Below are 17,543 nucleotides of genomic sequence, written 5' to 3'. Positions count from 1 at the left end.
AACTTGTTTTTTTTTGTTGCAGTGTATTAATTTTTGGAATATATTTTTGAAGTGTCATTCAAATTTGACCAAAAAATATTGATTTGATATCACGTCGGATCCAAATCCACTCATTAAATTACATAAGGTTATTTCAACACCATGTACAGTACAGCTTTCTAAAAAGCACCACATTTACTAAAGTTTATTCGGGTTTCTGAGTATTCCGAAGGACGATATCACCATTGTGGCCAAATATCAGTTTCGCGCCACAAGTAGTTCTTTTATTTTTTTAGTCATAACATAATAGTTTTTAGTAAAATAACTGAAATATCAACTGGTGCAATGCCTCAAAATTTCAAAAAAAAAAACAAAATTTCAAACCGACTACTACAGAAAAATATTGATGGTGCACATTAAAAAGTTGTACCGGAGATAAAATGATATTCTATAAAGTTCTCTGAAAATTGGGTGAAGGGAAGCGCCATTAACCTTGTTTTGTAAGAAGCCTGGGACCTGCGCTGTGCGTAGACATGACACTATCACCCCTAGTTAATCCAGATGCGTTTCCACCGTAACCTCCAAAACTAAAGCTTTTTGCTACACACGGTCTCATAGTTTCCACAGCATCTTCAGAATGCACCTGTAACGAAAATATATTGATGAATATTTGAATGGAAATACAAAAACTGCCGTTCTACCTTTAACAATCTTCTTACGTGTCTTGCTTGAAATTCCGGTGGATGTAATCGATATTTTGAAATATAGTCGCTTTCGGTACTCGACCAAGGTATCTCGGACCATGTAAACTCCTCTGATGATCCTTTGTGCATCTTCAAAGTAAATAATGAAATATTACAAGTATAAACATCCAAACAACTTTTGTCAAATACCAAACATAATATGTAACGCAACCAGTGGCAAATTTAGTTAGAAAAGTATAGCATTATTTTTTATTTCAGATTTCCTTAATTGCTTCTACACAATCTAATTATTTCTCTTTGCGTAATTCGTTTATACCTCTCTGTTAAAAATTCTTTTTCTCGCTTTCTCATATTCTTCCTCCCGTTCTTCAAAACTCTTACTTCTTCTGTTCTCACTGTTGTAACCTCGATCTGGACTTTTAAAACAGTAATCCTCTATACTGTTTGAATCCCTCTTTAAGATAGATCGCCTAGGTTCTTCCTTAAAAACGATATCGTCTTTTACATGTACTTTAAATTCTACCTCTGGTATTCTCATATTTTTTGTTTTGTTAACAACCACACATTTCCCAGAAGACTCTATATTGTGATCCATGCCGAAATAAGCGGCACAACGGTGGACCAGCATTCGTTGGTAGCTGGACATTGGCGGGAATTTGTAATGCGTTTTTCTGAAAGAAACATTTTATAAATCATGCTCCCCGGAAATAAATAACTAAAGACTCTGGGAATTGTAGACTTTAAATATGTTAAAATATTTAATGAAAAATATTTGATGGAAAATAATTGATTAATTGAATTAAATATCCCAAAAACGGCGAGACTAAATTATAGTTCCTTATTCCTATAGTTATAAATTTGCATCAATACCGAGCGAGTCTCTAACTCTAAATAAATTCAGTAAATCAGTTCGAACACATCGATTAGTATTTCAATTTTTTTCTGTAAGAATATTTTATACTGCATCCCTTAATTTGAGATATGAGATCGTCGGCTATTTTTAAAATAGAAATCTATGTAATAACCATTTTTAAAGGGTAAATCAAGTTGCACCTGGAAAATTACAATTCTCTATTCCTTGCCCATGCGACAAGTTTGATAAACACCATTTAAGTCACGAATTTGATTTGCCACGGGCGAAAAGCATTACATCCAAAAAATCCGGCAAGCTATATTTCCGGGCCACTACGATGATCATATTTTAAAGGCGCATGATTACCATTGCGCATTTTACTGCGGTCCGTAAAATTTTTGATCAGATCAGACCTCACATGTTTTGAGATTTTTGACATTTCGAATTTGGACATCAAATTCGGTTGTTTGTTGTTGGTGATTTTGCAATTTTAGAAATGTTCTGTTTATAAACATTTAATAAACAGGTATTTAAAATGGTTTTGCGTTGTTTAGTTTTTGGAATGATCATTTATGTTCATCCTAACTTCAGTTTTTGGCTGAACCAAATAATGGAAAATCCGCTCTATCGCCACAAACATGGGAACAAAACCATTCATAAATGTTTGTTTTTGTTGGCTGCCGCTTTGTACTCATTTTATGAATGCATTGTCGTGTCTACTGTAGAGACAAATGTTTTTGGCACTAGCGAATCCCAGCGGACCCAGTGCTGAATAATTGAGTGATTAAAGAAGTTGTATACTATAATTTAACTACAACCATTATTTTTTGGGTACATTTTTACAAAACATCAGGAATACATATTTTTCTACCCCCTACTCTAAAATGCCACTTTAGTCAACTTTCGTTATACATTGTCTCAAGAAACTTCGGATATTTTTGGTACTTTAGTCACGGATTTGACGGTTGACAGTTTGTCAGTTTTGACGGTGACGTCACATGTCACTTTGTGAACGTATTCCTGTTGTATCATACTAGATTGAAGTTTTAATGATAATTGGCTAAAGTTATTCACCAGATAGAAATTTTCTAAACATCTTGATTTCTGATGAATCAACGTTTATTTTAAATGGTTAGGTTGGATTAATTTTTGGAATTAGATAATATGTTTACACAAATAATAAAAAATTGATTTATCGTTAAAAAATAGTAATAAACAAATTAGGATTGAAATTCTAAAAAAGAGCGTAATTTAGAATAACAATCGGAGTATCTGAGCATATATTTCTGAAACAAAAACTTTCTTTGATTTAATGAATTTATTTCAAGTTAGAGATTTTCGCTAGATTTGACATAACTGGAAATGTAATCCAAAAGTATTGTGGACCCCACAATGGCGATACCAAATTATCATGGCATAAAATAAAAGAGTAGTGTGCAACTTACGTTTTATCTTTGGCGAGACTGACTAGTTCCTGTTCTATCCTTAACATAAGAGCTCGATCCTTTGCGTTTCTGTTAAGTGTTTCGGGTATGAAATGTTCCAAATCAATACCTGTTGAGTCCGTATATTGTTCGGAACTACTATCTAGAGGATACAAATTCAACAACAGCGCAGTTTCAGTAAAAAATATTATACACTATCTTAACAACAATATAAACATTTTATTGATATGGAATCGATACAATCATCAAGTAGCACCAAATATCTTGCACTCACCTCTTGAAAGACATGGTGAATTTGAAGAACTCTCAAAACTACCCTGTGAGGAACTTTGCTGCCTTAATTTACTTCGCACATTTGTCCTTGATACAAATAACATATTTGAACTACTGATCACGTTATTATTTATATTACTATGATTGTTATTGTTTACGCTTTTATCTCTTACGCATTTTATACAGTTCTGATTTTGGCAGTCACAGTATATATTTTTAAGACTAGTATGTATCACTTTATCTTGGTGCTGGTCCGATGGAGTATTTGCAATCTCGCAATGTTCGGAGTTAAACAGTAGCTCCGTTTGTGCGGGGTCCAACTTACTAACGTTGATGTCGTCATCTCGTGAATTGACCAGAGAACAAAACCTTAAAAAATTGATAGGGATATGACATCTTCTGTGGCGAACTAATAGAATACCGTGCGAAAAAAAAAACATCCCAAACAAAAAAAAAACATCAAAAAGTGTGCTATCGATTGCTGGCTCGGAACTAAAAGAGCACTCTTTCATGTTTTGCCGTAGACTCCATTTTTACGGAAATGTGAAATATGACATATAGAGCGTATTCAAACTCAATCGCTGTCGTTGACAAAATTGGTATTAGAATTATGATTATGGTCTGATGAATTACAATTATATTATATATATACATATATATATATATATATATATATATATATATATATATATATATATATATATATATATATATATATATATATATATATATATATATATATATATATATATATATATATATATATATATATATATATATATATATATATATATATATTCTCACGTATTGATTCACGGATGGAAAAATATGATGACACTATATTCCGGGATATCATCCGTTCGCTCGTTGAACTCCGACTGGAATCCTGCAAATCCTGCATCCGACTGGAATCCTGCAGACGTTTCGCCAAAATCTCACTTGGCATCTTCAATGCTCGCGCTCCGAAAACACTTCGAACAGTGTTATATATATATATATATATATATATATATATATATATATATATATATATATATATATATATATATATATATATATATATATATATATATATATATATATATATATATATATATATATATATATATATATATATATATATATATATATATATATATATATATATATATATATATATATATATTACTCTTCGTTATAAGCAATAAGCAAATTTCCTATTTTTATTTTTTTCCAAATGTTTATTTTAATGACTTCTATACTTAAAGAAGTATCAACTAGACAACGACTTTGTTATTTGAGGATTTAAAAATTATGTAAACACCAGTCATTAATCAACACTTGATTGGCAAAATAAACAAATATAATGACAAGAAAGCTGCAGTAACAGTCATTGCCATCAACGAACTATAGAACGAATATACTTTCTTTTATTAATTATTGAATAAAGGTACTGCCATAAGGGCGCAACTCCAGTGCTGCTGCAGGTCATGCAGCTATTCTTCCACTTCTGTTGGTATGCCTAAACCATTTCTGGAATAATTGCCCATTTTTTACTTAATTATTCTTATTGACATGATTTATATATACGTACTTATGTTTTACCCATTAAGGTGTCTTTATTTTCCGAGTTCACATTCGAATTATGACAGCAAATCAAATTGGTAAAAAAGTCGCAAATCACACAATACCTTGGAATTGCTCTCAGAGATCACGATGTTGTTGATGCCATGGAAATATTTTAAGTTAGATAAGTTGGTACGAGTTCAAGTTAGACTCAAAGTTCTCTCTGATTATGGATGATGGAGTGATACTTGCAAGGAATAATTACATCATGCGGACCTACACTATCAACTCCATCAAAGTCAATTGTAAATTAGTACTTTGTCAATATCGTAAAATTTTTGGATTTTTATCAACATAACATTACCTCCAATTTCATTTTCGTCGGTTTTGTGGCAAATAAAAAGTGTCCTTCAGTACCATTCTGACCCATTAATTGCAGTAAACATCATTTTTTGTAAAGCTTCAATTTTATAAATTGAAGAAGAAATAAAAATTTACACTCACTACAATTAATTTGTGATAGACTACCTACTTTGTGAAAATATTGAAGTGTCACCATCAAAGGGTCATATTTTAGCAAAAAACAAATGATTTCTGACAAAAACAAGATAATTTGATAATATGTTTAAAGAATAGAAATGAAGAGTGGAAATGTCAAAGGGATATGTGCCTTTTTTTAATATATTAACACGCGCCTATCGTAATAGTTGACTAACCTGCATTTGCCTTATTTTTACGAACACCGGTAATTATAATCATTGTTGTAAAATTAAATAGTTTTTCTTGATTAGCTCAAACATGTAATTTTGGCACATACGCCCTTTGGCATTTCAACGCTTCAAATATCTGCAAATCAGATAACCGTGTTAAAAATATGCAAATGACAGGAACCCATTTGGAGGGCCGTATCTCTTCAAAGCCATTAGTTTGTCAAATTTCCAAACAAAAAAGTCGTGCATGCTGATCAAAATTGAGACTGATTTTTTCGCACAAGTATCCAGTATGGCATCAATACCCTGAAGTTTGTGTGACCAACAACGTTGACGTAGACGAATCTGGATCAGTTTCGTTAAGGGACGGCAAACTATTTTGATCTCCTACAGGAGATGGACTGAATTCCAGCAATGGATTTTCATAAAGGGATGTTTCAATCGAGGGAGTTAACTTAATACAGGGCGACGTCGGATGCGTTGCCGAAGCAATGTCGTTGTCGACCCTGGTCGGCTCGCGAGGTGGAGATGGTTCTTCGCGCATGGCATGGCTGCGTCCAAGTACTTTTAATTTTGATGTGGACTGCAAATAAAACTCTTAAAGATGGGTTGAATTAATAATTAGATGATAGTAATGATTAATTTCGAGTAAATGGTCTACTATGCAACAAGTTTGACAAACGCCAACTTCATTTGGTACAATCGAAGAGATTGTTTAATAAATAAGTTGACTGAGGAAGTTTATCAACGTGTTGCATGCTATACTTTCTCGATGATCATTAGTGTTTGGGTATATTGTTGTCAAACAGTTGTCACAGATTGACGTTTGACATCAAAACTAAAAAACGTCAAAATATCGTCACTGATTTAAAGTTACCATCAACCCGTGGCAACAGTACCGCAAACCTCCGAAGTGGCTGGCGATCGCGTCCAAAAAAGCTAACGCCTTAAAGTGACTAAGCAATTATTATTAAGAATACGAATTTGTAGAAATCGTTTTCATTGTTGAAATATTGTGACGAGCGAGCCGATTGGACTGAGCGCGGCCCTGGTCCGGAGAGATACAATGTTAAAATTTAATTCTCCATGTTTATGCCTCCAGCAGTATTTGATTGTAGTGATAAGTAATTCAAACCAATGCACAGCAAAAAAGAAACAAAAATAGTTTTTACCCGCCCTCTGGACGGAGGAGTATTTGTTTGGTCTCCGTCTTTAGATTCCATAACTGTTCCGGAATCGCGTTGTTGCATGGTGTTAACTACAATTCTTCATATTGGGGTATCTGTAAATTAACACAATGTACAAATTCAACAACTGATTTTAGATTTTTTTAATGTGTTGATTCTAAAAATGCCACCAGATTTTTCTAGTTTTTGAAATACATTAGTTCTGATAAAGGACAAAGGATAAAGAAGTATATATATACGTAATGGGGAAAACAGGAATTTCCTAGTTTCTAACTATATAAATATATGGCTGAACCAATCTTCCTATACTTAAGGTTACTGACCGTACTTAATTAACTGCTCCTAATTACTTTAGTATTTACTTCTATACCTGCAACTGCCTATACTTGGTTAACCCCCACTAGAATGAATATTCAGATGGATAGTATCTATCGATAAAAAAAATCTTACTTCCGCTTTTACATATCAAGCTAAAAGCTGGTGTATTTGATTGATCTCAAATAACGCAATGTGTTCGAGATCTACAATTCACTACATCATTGAATGAGACTGAATCTACAGCTATGGTGTTCATTTGTTCAAATAATACAAAATTTTCTTAGTAATCATAAATCAGAGAACTACGTAGAATTAGCGGAAACTATCCTTTCAATTTATAATATAATAGCTAAGTAACATGAGTATTATAGTTTATAGCCACTTAGGTCGCTTTCTAGAAGAGTTAAATGAAGTACAAGGGGAAAGATTTCTATCAGAGCATTAAAACAACGGAAGATCGTGAGCAAGGATGGATGACCGACTTCTGCTGGAGCCTTCAGCGAGACACCATTCTAGGAAATCGTATACAAGACAATTTTTAAGCGGGTAATGTATGTAATAAATACTTAAATTCCATGTGTTCATGTTTTTTTAAACTGACAATAGCAATATAATAGTTTTGGTCAGTAAAACATATAAAATTTAAAAATATAAAATAATTAATAGCCTCTCTCAAAAACTAAATTTGATAGAAGAAATCTGATGGCAGATTGTTAGATAACATTGAACATATATTTTGTAAGTTCTTCGAAATTTTGGTATTGCACGAACTAACAAAGTTCGTAGGTTTGGACTTTGTTAATACGTTTTTTCTGGATGATAAAACATCGGTTTTGGTATGAATATTATGGATTGGAAAAAATATGAAGTTATTTTGGGTAATGGTTTCTAAAGGCACAACATGCCTAAAAAGTATAATTTTAAAACCACGTAATATTAAGCCGAAATAAAAAATATATAGCGTTTTTTGTTTAAGCTTCATCCTAAATTGATTGTCCACACTGTATATACTGTTGCGGACTTTTCTTTCACATTTATTTAACACTGTATATTTGAAATAAACTCATGGAGTCACAAAATAAGATGAAAACTTACAAATTTAATGTAAAACTTATCCCCCGCATCCTTGAAATCTTGATATTCTGAAATAAAAAAGAAATTGCTGTCATTAATACCTTACAATAATAAGTAAGTAATTAAACGATTAAATTGTTTTACGACTTCCACCAACAAAGAAAGTTTTGTCAATCATTTAAATATGCGTTTGATGTTCATACAATTCTATACATCGGACCCAAAAAAATGATAGAAATTAATGAAATTACTAATTTTAAAACTTTCTATCATCTTTTTCTGAGCTACTGACTGTTAGCAATTGATCGTCTGAAAAACTCTGAACTCAATCAAAATATTACAATGTAGACAATAGAACCACGAAAATTTCAATCAGGCGGAAAACAAGTGCGTCATTTTGAAATTCCACGGCAACCACCCAAAAAATACCTGTAAAGTCACAGCATGTGAGAGCGAAATTAGTTCGGTCTATCTACAGAGGCTGCCAAACTTTTAAAACCATTTGTGGGAAAAAGATATTATTATAATAAAAATGCATATTGGTCAGCATACAAGGTTTTCTGTTAAATCTTTAACATACAAATTGTTGTTTTTGAAACAAATTTTGATAAAATTGTATTTGAATATTTAAGATACAAACTTTTTTAATAAAATGAATACCAAGAAAAGGTAATTTAAAAACTCTTTAAAGAAGTTTATGCCGATTTTTTGTTATAATAAATGAAGAAAGTGCAGTAAACATCGTATTCAATGTCATATTTTCTCAAAGTTCAGGCAATCTTGTATGTATTTTTAAAGTTACACCTCGATAGGATTTTTATCTTTAAAGTTATGGAAATATCCAACTATTCCATGACAGTTCTCATAAAAAATTGTCTATTAATATCAAAGCTTGAAGTGTAACTTTAATATCTCTCAATGGATACACTGTAGGCATGGTATTCTACAAAGTTTTGGTTAGCGGTTTGTTTGAATTATAGCAGGGAGTTGTTCTTAATTATATTGTTAAAAAAAAGTCTTTATCTCTACATCTGGCAACACTGCCCAGCAAGATTCAACGACTCTATTAATTGGGATCTGGCCAATTTGATATAACATCCCCACTGTGCATGACGAATTAGGTAGGTTCAGCCAGGTGCAAATAGAAACAAAAAGTGTTAGATTAAAGTTTACGAAAAGCACACTTGAGGCAAAGCACAATAAAAATTAATCTGAAAGCAATCAATATGGTACCAAGGGGACAGTGTATGTGAACTTGGAAACTCATTGTATGCATACCATAAGCAATAGAAAATTAAATTACCTAAGAGCCTTTTCGGATTTGTTAAAAATAAAACGATAAAAAATAAAAAAGCAAACTAAGATTGATCAGAAACCCTTTGGATTGGAGCATTAATCGAAACAAAAGAATAGAGAATTTGGATTGTGGAAGTTTCTTTGAAAAATTAAGAATTTGGAACACTGGTCTTATTAACATAATAATATTAGATTCTTAATAAATATTATTAATATTTAATATTGTTTAACAAATTTTAGATTAGTTTTGGGTGGTCAATTTGCATCCGAACATCGATATGCAGTGTGTACAGTAATCATAAAATCCTTCCTTAGGCAAATATTTATTTTTCGAAAATCCTGACTTTAAAACTCACCCATCGCAAAGTTAGTAATCGCGACGCGTAAATAAGAATCACGTCGGAAAATCAGAGGTATGCATCCATACATAACCCTGTTCGACTACGAAGGACCCACTGAACTACTTTCGATGAAAAGCGTCGGAGAGTACTGAACTTGAATCGGCGTCGCGACGGCAAATGACAGGACCGGAGTTTTTCCGTTCTCTCTACTGAAAATATTCGTCACGGCCTATTTGGCAATGATGGGGTGTGTATGGCTTTTAGAGGAAGCTTATCGATTAGAATTCTCTTTATTAAATACAGCACAAATTTTATCGAGACAATGACATGACAAGATTGAGTTGGGAGCGACAAGCCGACTATGTAAGGGGGCCATGGGGTCAAGTGATGAGACATCAGCAGTCCTGAGTCTGAATTTTTCAGGATTGTAGCTAAGGGTCAGACATGAGCCTACTATATAGGGTGGCGCTAGGGACATCGAATGCCAGTTATTAAGATATCGGATTAAGATAAATCAGCAACAATCGAGCTGAACCGAATAATATTATTTCAATATTTGTGATCATACAAACTATCGTCATAATCCAACCGAATAAGAAATTAATCGAGGTGATTTTCATATAAACTGTTATCTGGTATCAGATTAGACAGACGGTTTGAGGACAATGTTTCATTTTTAAAATTTGGTAACTATTTGTTTATTATCAACTTTGGCGTGAAAAAACAGTTTTTGTAATTTGTAACTGAAGCTATGGTTCAAAAAAAAGTTTCGTACAAAAGTTCTGCCTTTTGAAAATGTACTGATCTGTGAATTGAGTAAACCAATTAATAAAAAAAAACAAGTTATGACGAAAAACTGTTTTTTTTTTAAATTTTTAATAAACAATAACAGAACATATTGAAGAAGCTGCATACCTCAACAAAATAAGCTTCTTGGGCCATACAAGAAGCCTTTAAAATTAAGTAAAAATATTCAAATATTTAACGCTCATTTAGAAAATGATAAAACATCGATTTTAAATTGTTTAAATCAAGATGATGTGATCGAAACGCCCATAACTGGAGGTGATATTTTTTGAAGAATTAAAAAAACTGGTAGTTTTACTTGGGAGTATGAAACAATTTTCCAAAATTGGTATTAAAATACCAGAAATAATCATAATTTAACTGTAATACTTTCCTTTTGTTTTAGGAGGCTATCTGATGAGGATTTAATAAAACAAAACTTTTTTGGGGTAATACGGACCTGGACGACAAACCTACCAAAGCAATCGATTTATGAGAACGCGGAGGCACGTGCTCGCTTTCTTTGGGCCAAATAATCGATTGAAAATACCGCGAAAGTTTTGAGTTTCTCAGAACTGCATGATTATTTCCATGAATGTGTCTCGTAATGCTACCAAATTACGTGGTAAAACTCGTCAAGAAAATTCTATTGGGGAATAAAAAAAAGAACGTTGTTATTTGTACGCTATCGCTATGTTAAAGGAAATTTCATTATGCAACAGGCCTCAGCTAGTAGATTACACATTAACCCTAATTCCGATCAAACAAAAGACGACACACACACACACAGCTTATATATATATATATATATATATATATATATATATATATATATATATATATATATATATATATATATATATATATATATATATATATATATATATATATATATATATATATATATATATATACTATCTCTAAACAACAAATTTAGTTCACGTTTAGTTCAGCAGTGTTTTTTTATTTATCGCGATCCATTTGATTGTTGTGAAATTCTAATTAAGCAAGAAATAATTTGGCAAATCCTGGGTTCTAATGACAATTTTGAAAATTTACATGGGACCCTACTTCGGTATAGAAGAAGTAGAAGAAGTATCAGAATAATATTTGAATTTATTTAAATAATAAAAAAAAAATTGATACAAAATCAAAATCAAATCAAATGAAAGTCAATTGACAAAATTTATTAGAATCAGAAAGAACACAGACAACTTTGAAAATTTATTTTTACTGTGTACCTACTATTCCGTGTATTTGTATGTGAAATATATATTTGATATCAGGAGAAAAAATAAAAGGTTGAAAGTGGAGCACTAATCATGTGATACTGTTAAAAGCCTTGCCGAAGGCTACGTCGGATAAAGCAGTTTAGTTAACACCGTAGTGCAGCGATAGCGATATTTATTAATTTTTTATTAATTATTTATATAATTTCCTGATTTAAAAGAAAAAGAGTCCTTCTCTGTTCGCAGGACGATTTTTAGCAGGAAAGCGTCAGGTTACATGAAAAATACGCCGGTAATTTCAGCAAAATAAAACTACAGCTGCGTTCTATTTTGAGGTCGCGGAAAAGCCGAATTGTGGGTCACGTGACTTCAGAACAGTTTTTAAACCAACCGAACTTTTTTTCTTTTTGTTTCTTTGAACTGAGCTGTGTGTATTGATTATTTTGCTACTTAAATAATAAAAATACTAAGTTCGAAACCATTGCACCTATCGTATTTACAAAAAAGAATTTAATAATTTAAACATCGAATGGGATAAAATGCAACTCTCATAACTGCTGTATTAAAGTTTTCGCCTAAAGGCTAGGGCAGAACAGAGATTTGTAAATTGTAAAATCGATGTATTGACATTAAAAATTGCCTGCGCTCACGAAATCCTTATCCTTGAACCCTGCCTTGTTCATACGAACGAAAAATGAAGTAAATCTACAGGATGGCCATGTAAACATTAAACGTACTGGAACTCTTCTCCGTATAACTGCAATTTTAATAAATATTGAAAAGTTGATTTTAGGTACTTGTTTTTCTTTCCTGATGGCATATTATTCGTATTCTGCCTAGACTTGCACGTTCCTATTATTTATTATTTATTCACGTTATTCTTTTGAACCAAGCACACCAACAATACCTTTATGATGTAATAATTATAAAATTATGATAATTGATTCCTTAAAAAAGACAAGTAAATAACAACAAATAGCAGTGTATTAACGCTTTTTTATTTTTTATTTTATAATATTTTAGGCTAGGAATAACATATCGAGATAGTAACCTATTTCGGTATGATTTCTCAACAGTTTTAAGAAAAGTTATTTTATTATTAATTTTTTATAGAGTTTTTGTAAATTTGCGGCATCAGTAAAATCCAGACATATCCGAGACAAGGTGATGATGCAATATATGTTTTTACCAATGAGAGAAAGTTTGTTAAAATCCCTTTAGTCGTTTTAATTTCCAACCCTGTTTATTAAAAAAAACCATTGTTAAATAGATTTCAGCTCGATTTCAGACAATAATAATATATAATCACAGCATTTGAGATGACGGTTACGTCCCTTGGCGAGCATCTTGGAAATCTCAAAATATTTTCCACAGTCTGCTTTTGATCATTTTGGTAATGATTTTTTTTACGGCAAACCTCGATGATGAATAGTTTCCGAGATACAATTTTTTTAAGCTTATTTGTTCACTCTTACTCAAAAAATTGGTTAGTCGAGGAACAACAAGCGAACGGATGATATCCCGGAATATAGTGCCATCATTATATATATATATATATATATATATATATATATATATATATATATATATATATATATATATATATATATATATATATATATATATATATATATATATAGCGCGAGCATTGAAGATGCCAAGTGAGATTTTGGATTCCAGTCGGAATTGGATTGGAACTGAGATTTTGGATTCCAGTCGGATGCAGGATTTGCAGGATTCCAGTCGGATGCAGGATTCCAGTCGGATATATATATATATATATATATATATATATATATATATATATATATATATATGATGCAAATCTATTTTTATGCAAATTGGAGTTTTAATCAACAACTTCTAACTAAACTCAAAGAAATTTCCACAAAATTGAAAACAATATTTATGTTAATAATCACTGGTGAAGCCAGATTAAAAAAAAAATTGATTATATAATATAACGCAAAGAACTAAATTTTGCTCCTGGATAAAATCGTATTTTTTCGACAAAGTTATGACTATTGGGCATCAATCTAAACAATAACATTTGTGAAACGTTGTGCTCTTTTAGGAAGGAGATGTGTACAGGCAAAACTGTTGCAAAATAAATTAAAATATAAGTCGAAACAGAAAATGATAAGATATAAAGAGTGTTTGAAATTTTGAACGACCTCGATAAATAATTGTCATCCTGTACCTATACCGATAACATAGAAACTTTCGAATTCGCTATCATGGAAATGAACGGACCATGCAAAGTCATACAAGGAATTTAGAAATGTTTAATCGATGTATCGATTTTCTGCCAAAGTTTGAGGAATTAGATGCCCTTCAGCCTGACCGAAATCTGACGAGTAAAGGCGAATTTTTGCAAAAAAAACGTACGTGACCATTGATCGCTCAAAGATTAGGAAATAAAAAGCTATCATAATCAAAATGAAAAATGTAAGAGATGGGTAACGACTGCATAGGCAAAATTTAAAGGACATTATGGGGGACACTGGAGAACTACGCTTGAACCTATAAGAATTACACAAATAATTTTTAAAATTATGTTAATTTTTTAATTTGGATTGATATTGTACAGTTCTCTGTTCCTACAATAAATGTTTCTTGAATTATTGTATTTGAAAATGTAACTGTAAATAGTTTATTATGCAACAACTTTGATAAACGACAGTTTATTCACGTTTCACTCCCAAACCCATGGCTAAATTACGGGAAATGACGGCAGATACTCGTGACACTGTTTAATGAAACTAACCTCTTAAGCTACCCTTTGCTCCCGCCCAATGCTGATATTTGGTGGATGGGCACCTAGCAGACAAAACATTTTGAGGTTGTTCACGTTAGGTTATTAGAAGCAGATTTTTTCAATTGTAGATTCACTTCTACAATCGAAAAATCTGGGAAAAAGTATAGAATTTATCAATTCACTATATTAATCAACGCATAAATTATTGTTGCAAACAGATAATAATTATAATAATTACATATTTTCTATCACAAAACCCGGGGGATATCCTGTAGAAACGGCTTAAAGATGGCCTAAATATAAAGCAAAAACGATATAACTGTTTAATCACCAAAAGCATATATCAACAATTCAATTCAATATTTTTAATTTTTTGACTTCTAATAATGATTTCAATAACTTTTTTGTCAAATGTATTGTTGCTATTTCAAAGATCCAAAAGTGTATTTTAAAAAGCCTTCGACCCTCATTTCTATTTGGGAAATTCACTTAGGAAGTTGAAGCCATTATTGTGCCTTTTGCGTTAAAATTTGACAAATAAAATTGAAGCGTGTTTGGATTTTGTCATACAGTTCTTCCCCTGCCTGTAATTTCTGCGGGACCTATTCGATCGGCCATCCTGTATAATAAGAGTCAAAGTAAAAATAAGCAATTGAAAGTGATATGAACAACGCGATTATTTCTTTGATTATTTCTGGTTTAAACCTTACGCTTCCCGTTAAAGCTGTTTGCAACCATCTGCTTTGGCGGCAAAAATTAACCTTATGGTGTTTGCAAGAGAAACAACAACTACGATAGTACAATAACACAAGCTTCAATATTCAATATTCAATATTTTGTCATTATTTCTTAATGCAAGCCTATATTGGTTAGTTTGGCATAAACAAATAATAAAAAATCTATCGAATTCATAAAAAAGGGGTTATAAAAATCGAATGTCGAATTTATTACAGTGGATTATATATCAGGTTATTCGATAAAATTTGAATATGCTTTCCACCAACCCATATTTTCTTCTTGTTCACGTGCTCGTGGGCGAGGAATCGATATGCGAGCCAGTTTGATGAATCAGCTCCAGTAAATATTTAATTTAGCCACCAATTTACTCGGAAAATTACGAAAGCACCTAGAATTCCTGGCATACCTATGCAAAACATACCGGTGAAATTTACTACCTAAGATTTACGATTTCAAATTTATTATTTTAAAAAAATATATTTTAAATTTCGCTTTCATATTAAAAGGAGTTTTACAAAAATTGTGTGAAATTCATATCCTGAAGAATAACCAAAAACAGAGAGCAGCACACCGATCGAACCAACGACATTATATCCAGGAAGACATGTTAGTGCCTAACAGAAACAAAAGAGCTTGTGAAAATTGTGAAGGAAATTCCAAATGTGGATTCTTTCGATTATAAACTGTTCTTCTATTCTACCCACTGATACTTGTATTTTAGAATATTTATTAATAGATTTAAACACAAATCATTTCAAGAACGACAAAATGTCAAAACGCGTTTCTAACTAATTAACGAAAATTTCAAATTTTATTTAAATGCAACAGTCGACCACTGAACATTGTACTGATTCACAAGTATTTTGAAAATATACGAAATATGGATCTCGAATTGACCCGTTTTGATTCGTCATGGTAATAGTAACACTAAATTTCAAATGTATGATTTTGTTTAATTTTAATTTTGTAATTTTTTTTTTCAATTTAAAATATTCAATTTACCAGTAAATGAAACTAGGATACCTAATTCCGAATAAGTACCCTATAATTATGCTATGAAAAATATTGCCCGGCATTTTATTACTATCCACTTCTACTTCTATAGTTTATCATGTCTATTTTACTTTTATTTTATTCCATTTCCACCTTATGGTAAATTATTTACCCCATATCGTATTACAAGCTTTGCAAAAAGGCTCCCGTTACTAAAGTTTAGTTAGTAATAAGATTCGAAAATATTGAGGGTTAGGAATTAAAAAATAAATCCTTTTTATTTCATTGTACTTAAACTATCAACTGTTAAATATTTTCTTGACTAGTTTTTTCTTATTTATTCTAGTGCCTTAAATGTTCAAAATTCGGGAGAGCGTTTTTAAAAACATTAATTTATACAGAAAGCAAAATAAAGTTTTATCGGACTAGCCGCTACAAAGGCTGCAATAATTAAGAGCAATTTTACAATGTGACAATCGAATAAATAGGGTTTTGGATGCAGTGTCAGCGTTATTTTCGCTTAGCAGTTTGGGGCATATAACTCCTCCCTCCTTAACATTCGAAAATAACCAATCGTTTTTTTCGGAACAGCTTCAAAATTTTCTTCTTGGCAGGTTTCCTCTGGTTTGGATGCGGTTTTCTTCGATTTTCGTCCCTTTTCCAAGAAGGGCTTCTTAACAATAAAAACTAAAAATAGAACCACGATCATTCCAAAAACAATGACAATTATTTGGAACATATTTGATTTTTCTTTCACTGGTTCCATGAGAGTTATTTCTTCTGCCAAGTCTCTTAGCTGGTATATTTCGTCAATATTTATTTTTGAACGACTGGGGGTATCCAGGACTTTCATTGCGTTCATTGGTTTTCCGAACTGGATTTTTACATCATTGAAGAATTTTTCTTCATTAATTTCTACTCGACAGTTTACTGGTATCTTAATAAGTACTGGTACTTCGATTTGCATATATCGAGCCGTGTTACACTTAATTAACAGTTTTTCAGGCTTCTGTGCCAGAACAATAACTACATTTTGAGTGATTTGTTCTATAATTGCTTCTGACAAGTTTATTTTCGTAATAGGGCAGTTTTCCATTCCCATGTCGTCAAATAAGTTCTCCATGCATACATCTCTACGATGAATTGTCTGTTCTTCTCCGCGTGTGCCATATACGGGTATTGAGATTTTTGATTTATGGGGAAAATATGGTGAAAGGAAAATATTTCGGATCTTAAAATTGGTACATGAACTGCAAAGATCACTTTCCAGTCTACAAAATTTACCGGAGTTCCCAAGATTTGATAAGAAGATAA

General features: G+C 31.7%; 1 protein-coding gene across 11 annotated transcripts in view; it reads right to left on the bottom strand.

Moving 5' to 3' along the window:
- LOC132708217 (cAMP-regulated phosphoprotein 21) overlaps nucleotides 1–17,543 on the bottom strand; it is a 47,590-nt gene that overhangs the window by 7,791 nt on the left and 22,256 nt on the right. For 8 of the 11 annotated variants that reach the window (XM_060680396.1, XM_060680442.1, XM_060680417.1 and 5 more), the window contains exons 1-9: nucleotides 9,741–9,879; nucleotides 8,110–8,156; nucleotides 6,682–6,791; nucleotides 5,815–6,092; nucleotides 3,256–3,623; nucleotides 2,982–3,123; nucleotides 1,000–1,354; nucleotides 681–812; nucleotides 472–622 (exon numbers count right to left, since the gene is read on the bottom strand). In XM_060680396.1, the coding sequence (XP_060536379.1) occupies nucleotides 472–622; nucleotides 681–812; nucleotides 1,000–1,354; nucleotides 2,982–3,123; nucleotides 3,256–3,623; nucleotides 5,815–6,092; nucleotides 6,682–6,759 (1,504 nt within the window). In that variant the 5' untranslated portion in view covers nucleotides 6,760–6,791; nucleotides 8,110–8,156; nucleotides 9,741–9,879. Of the gene's footprint in view, nucleotides 1–471; nucleotides 623–680; nucleotides 813–999; nucleotides 1,355–2,981; nucleotides 3,124–3,255; nucleotides 3,624–5,814; nucleotides 6,107–6,681; nucleotides 6,792–8,109; nucleotides 8,157–9,740; nucleotides 9,880–17,543 lie in introns of those variants that run through there. The other 3 variants (XM_060680408.1, XM_060680402.1, XM_060680449.1) reach the window with 2 other exon arrangements.

The sequence above is a fragment of the Cylas formicarius genome, unplaced genomic scaffold (assembly GCF_029955315.1).
Source record: "Cylas formicarius isolate icCylForm1 unplaced genomic scaffold, icCylForm1.1 PGA_scaffold_10__41_contigs__length_53128322, whole genome shotgun sequence".
Lineage (NCBI taxonomy): Eukaryota > Metazoa > Arthropoda > Insecta > Coleoptera > Brentidae > Cylas > Cylas formicarius.
The sequence above is the reverse complement of the archived record's forward strand: the minus strand, read 5'-3'. Positions and strand labels throughout refer to the sequence as shown.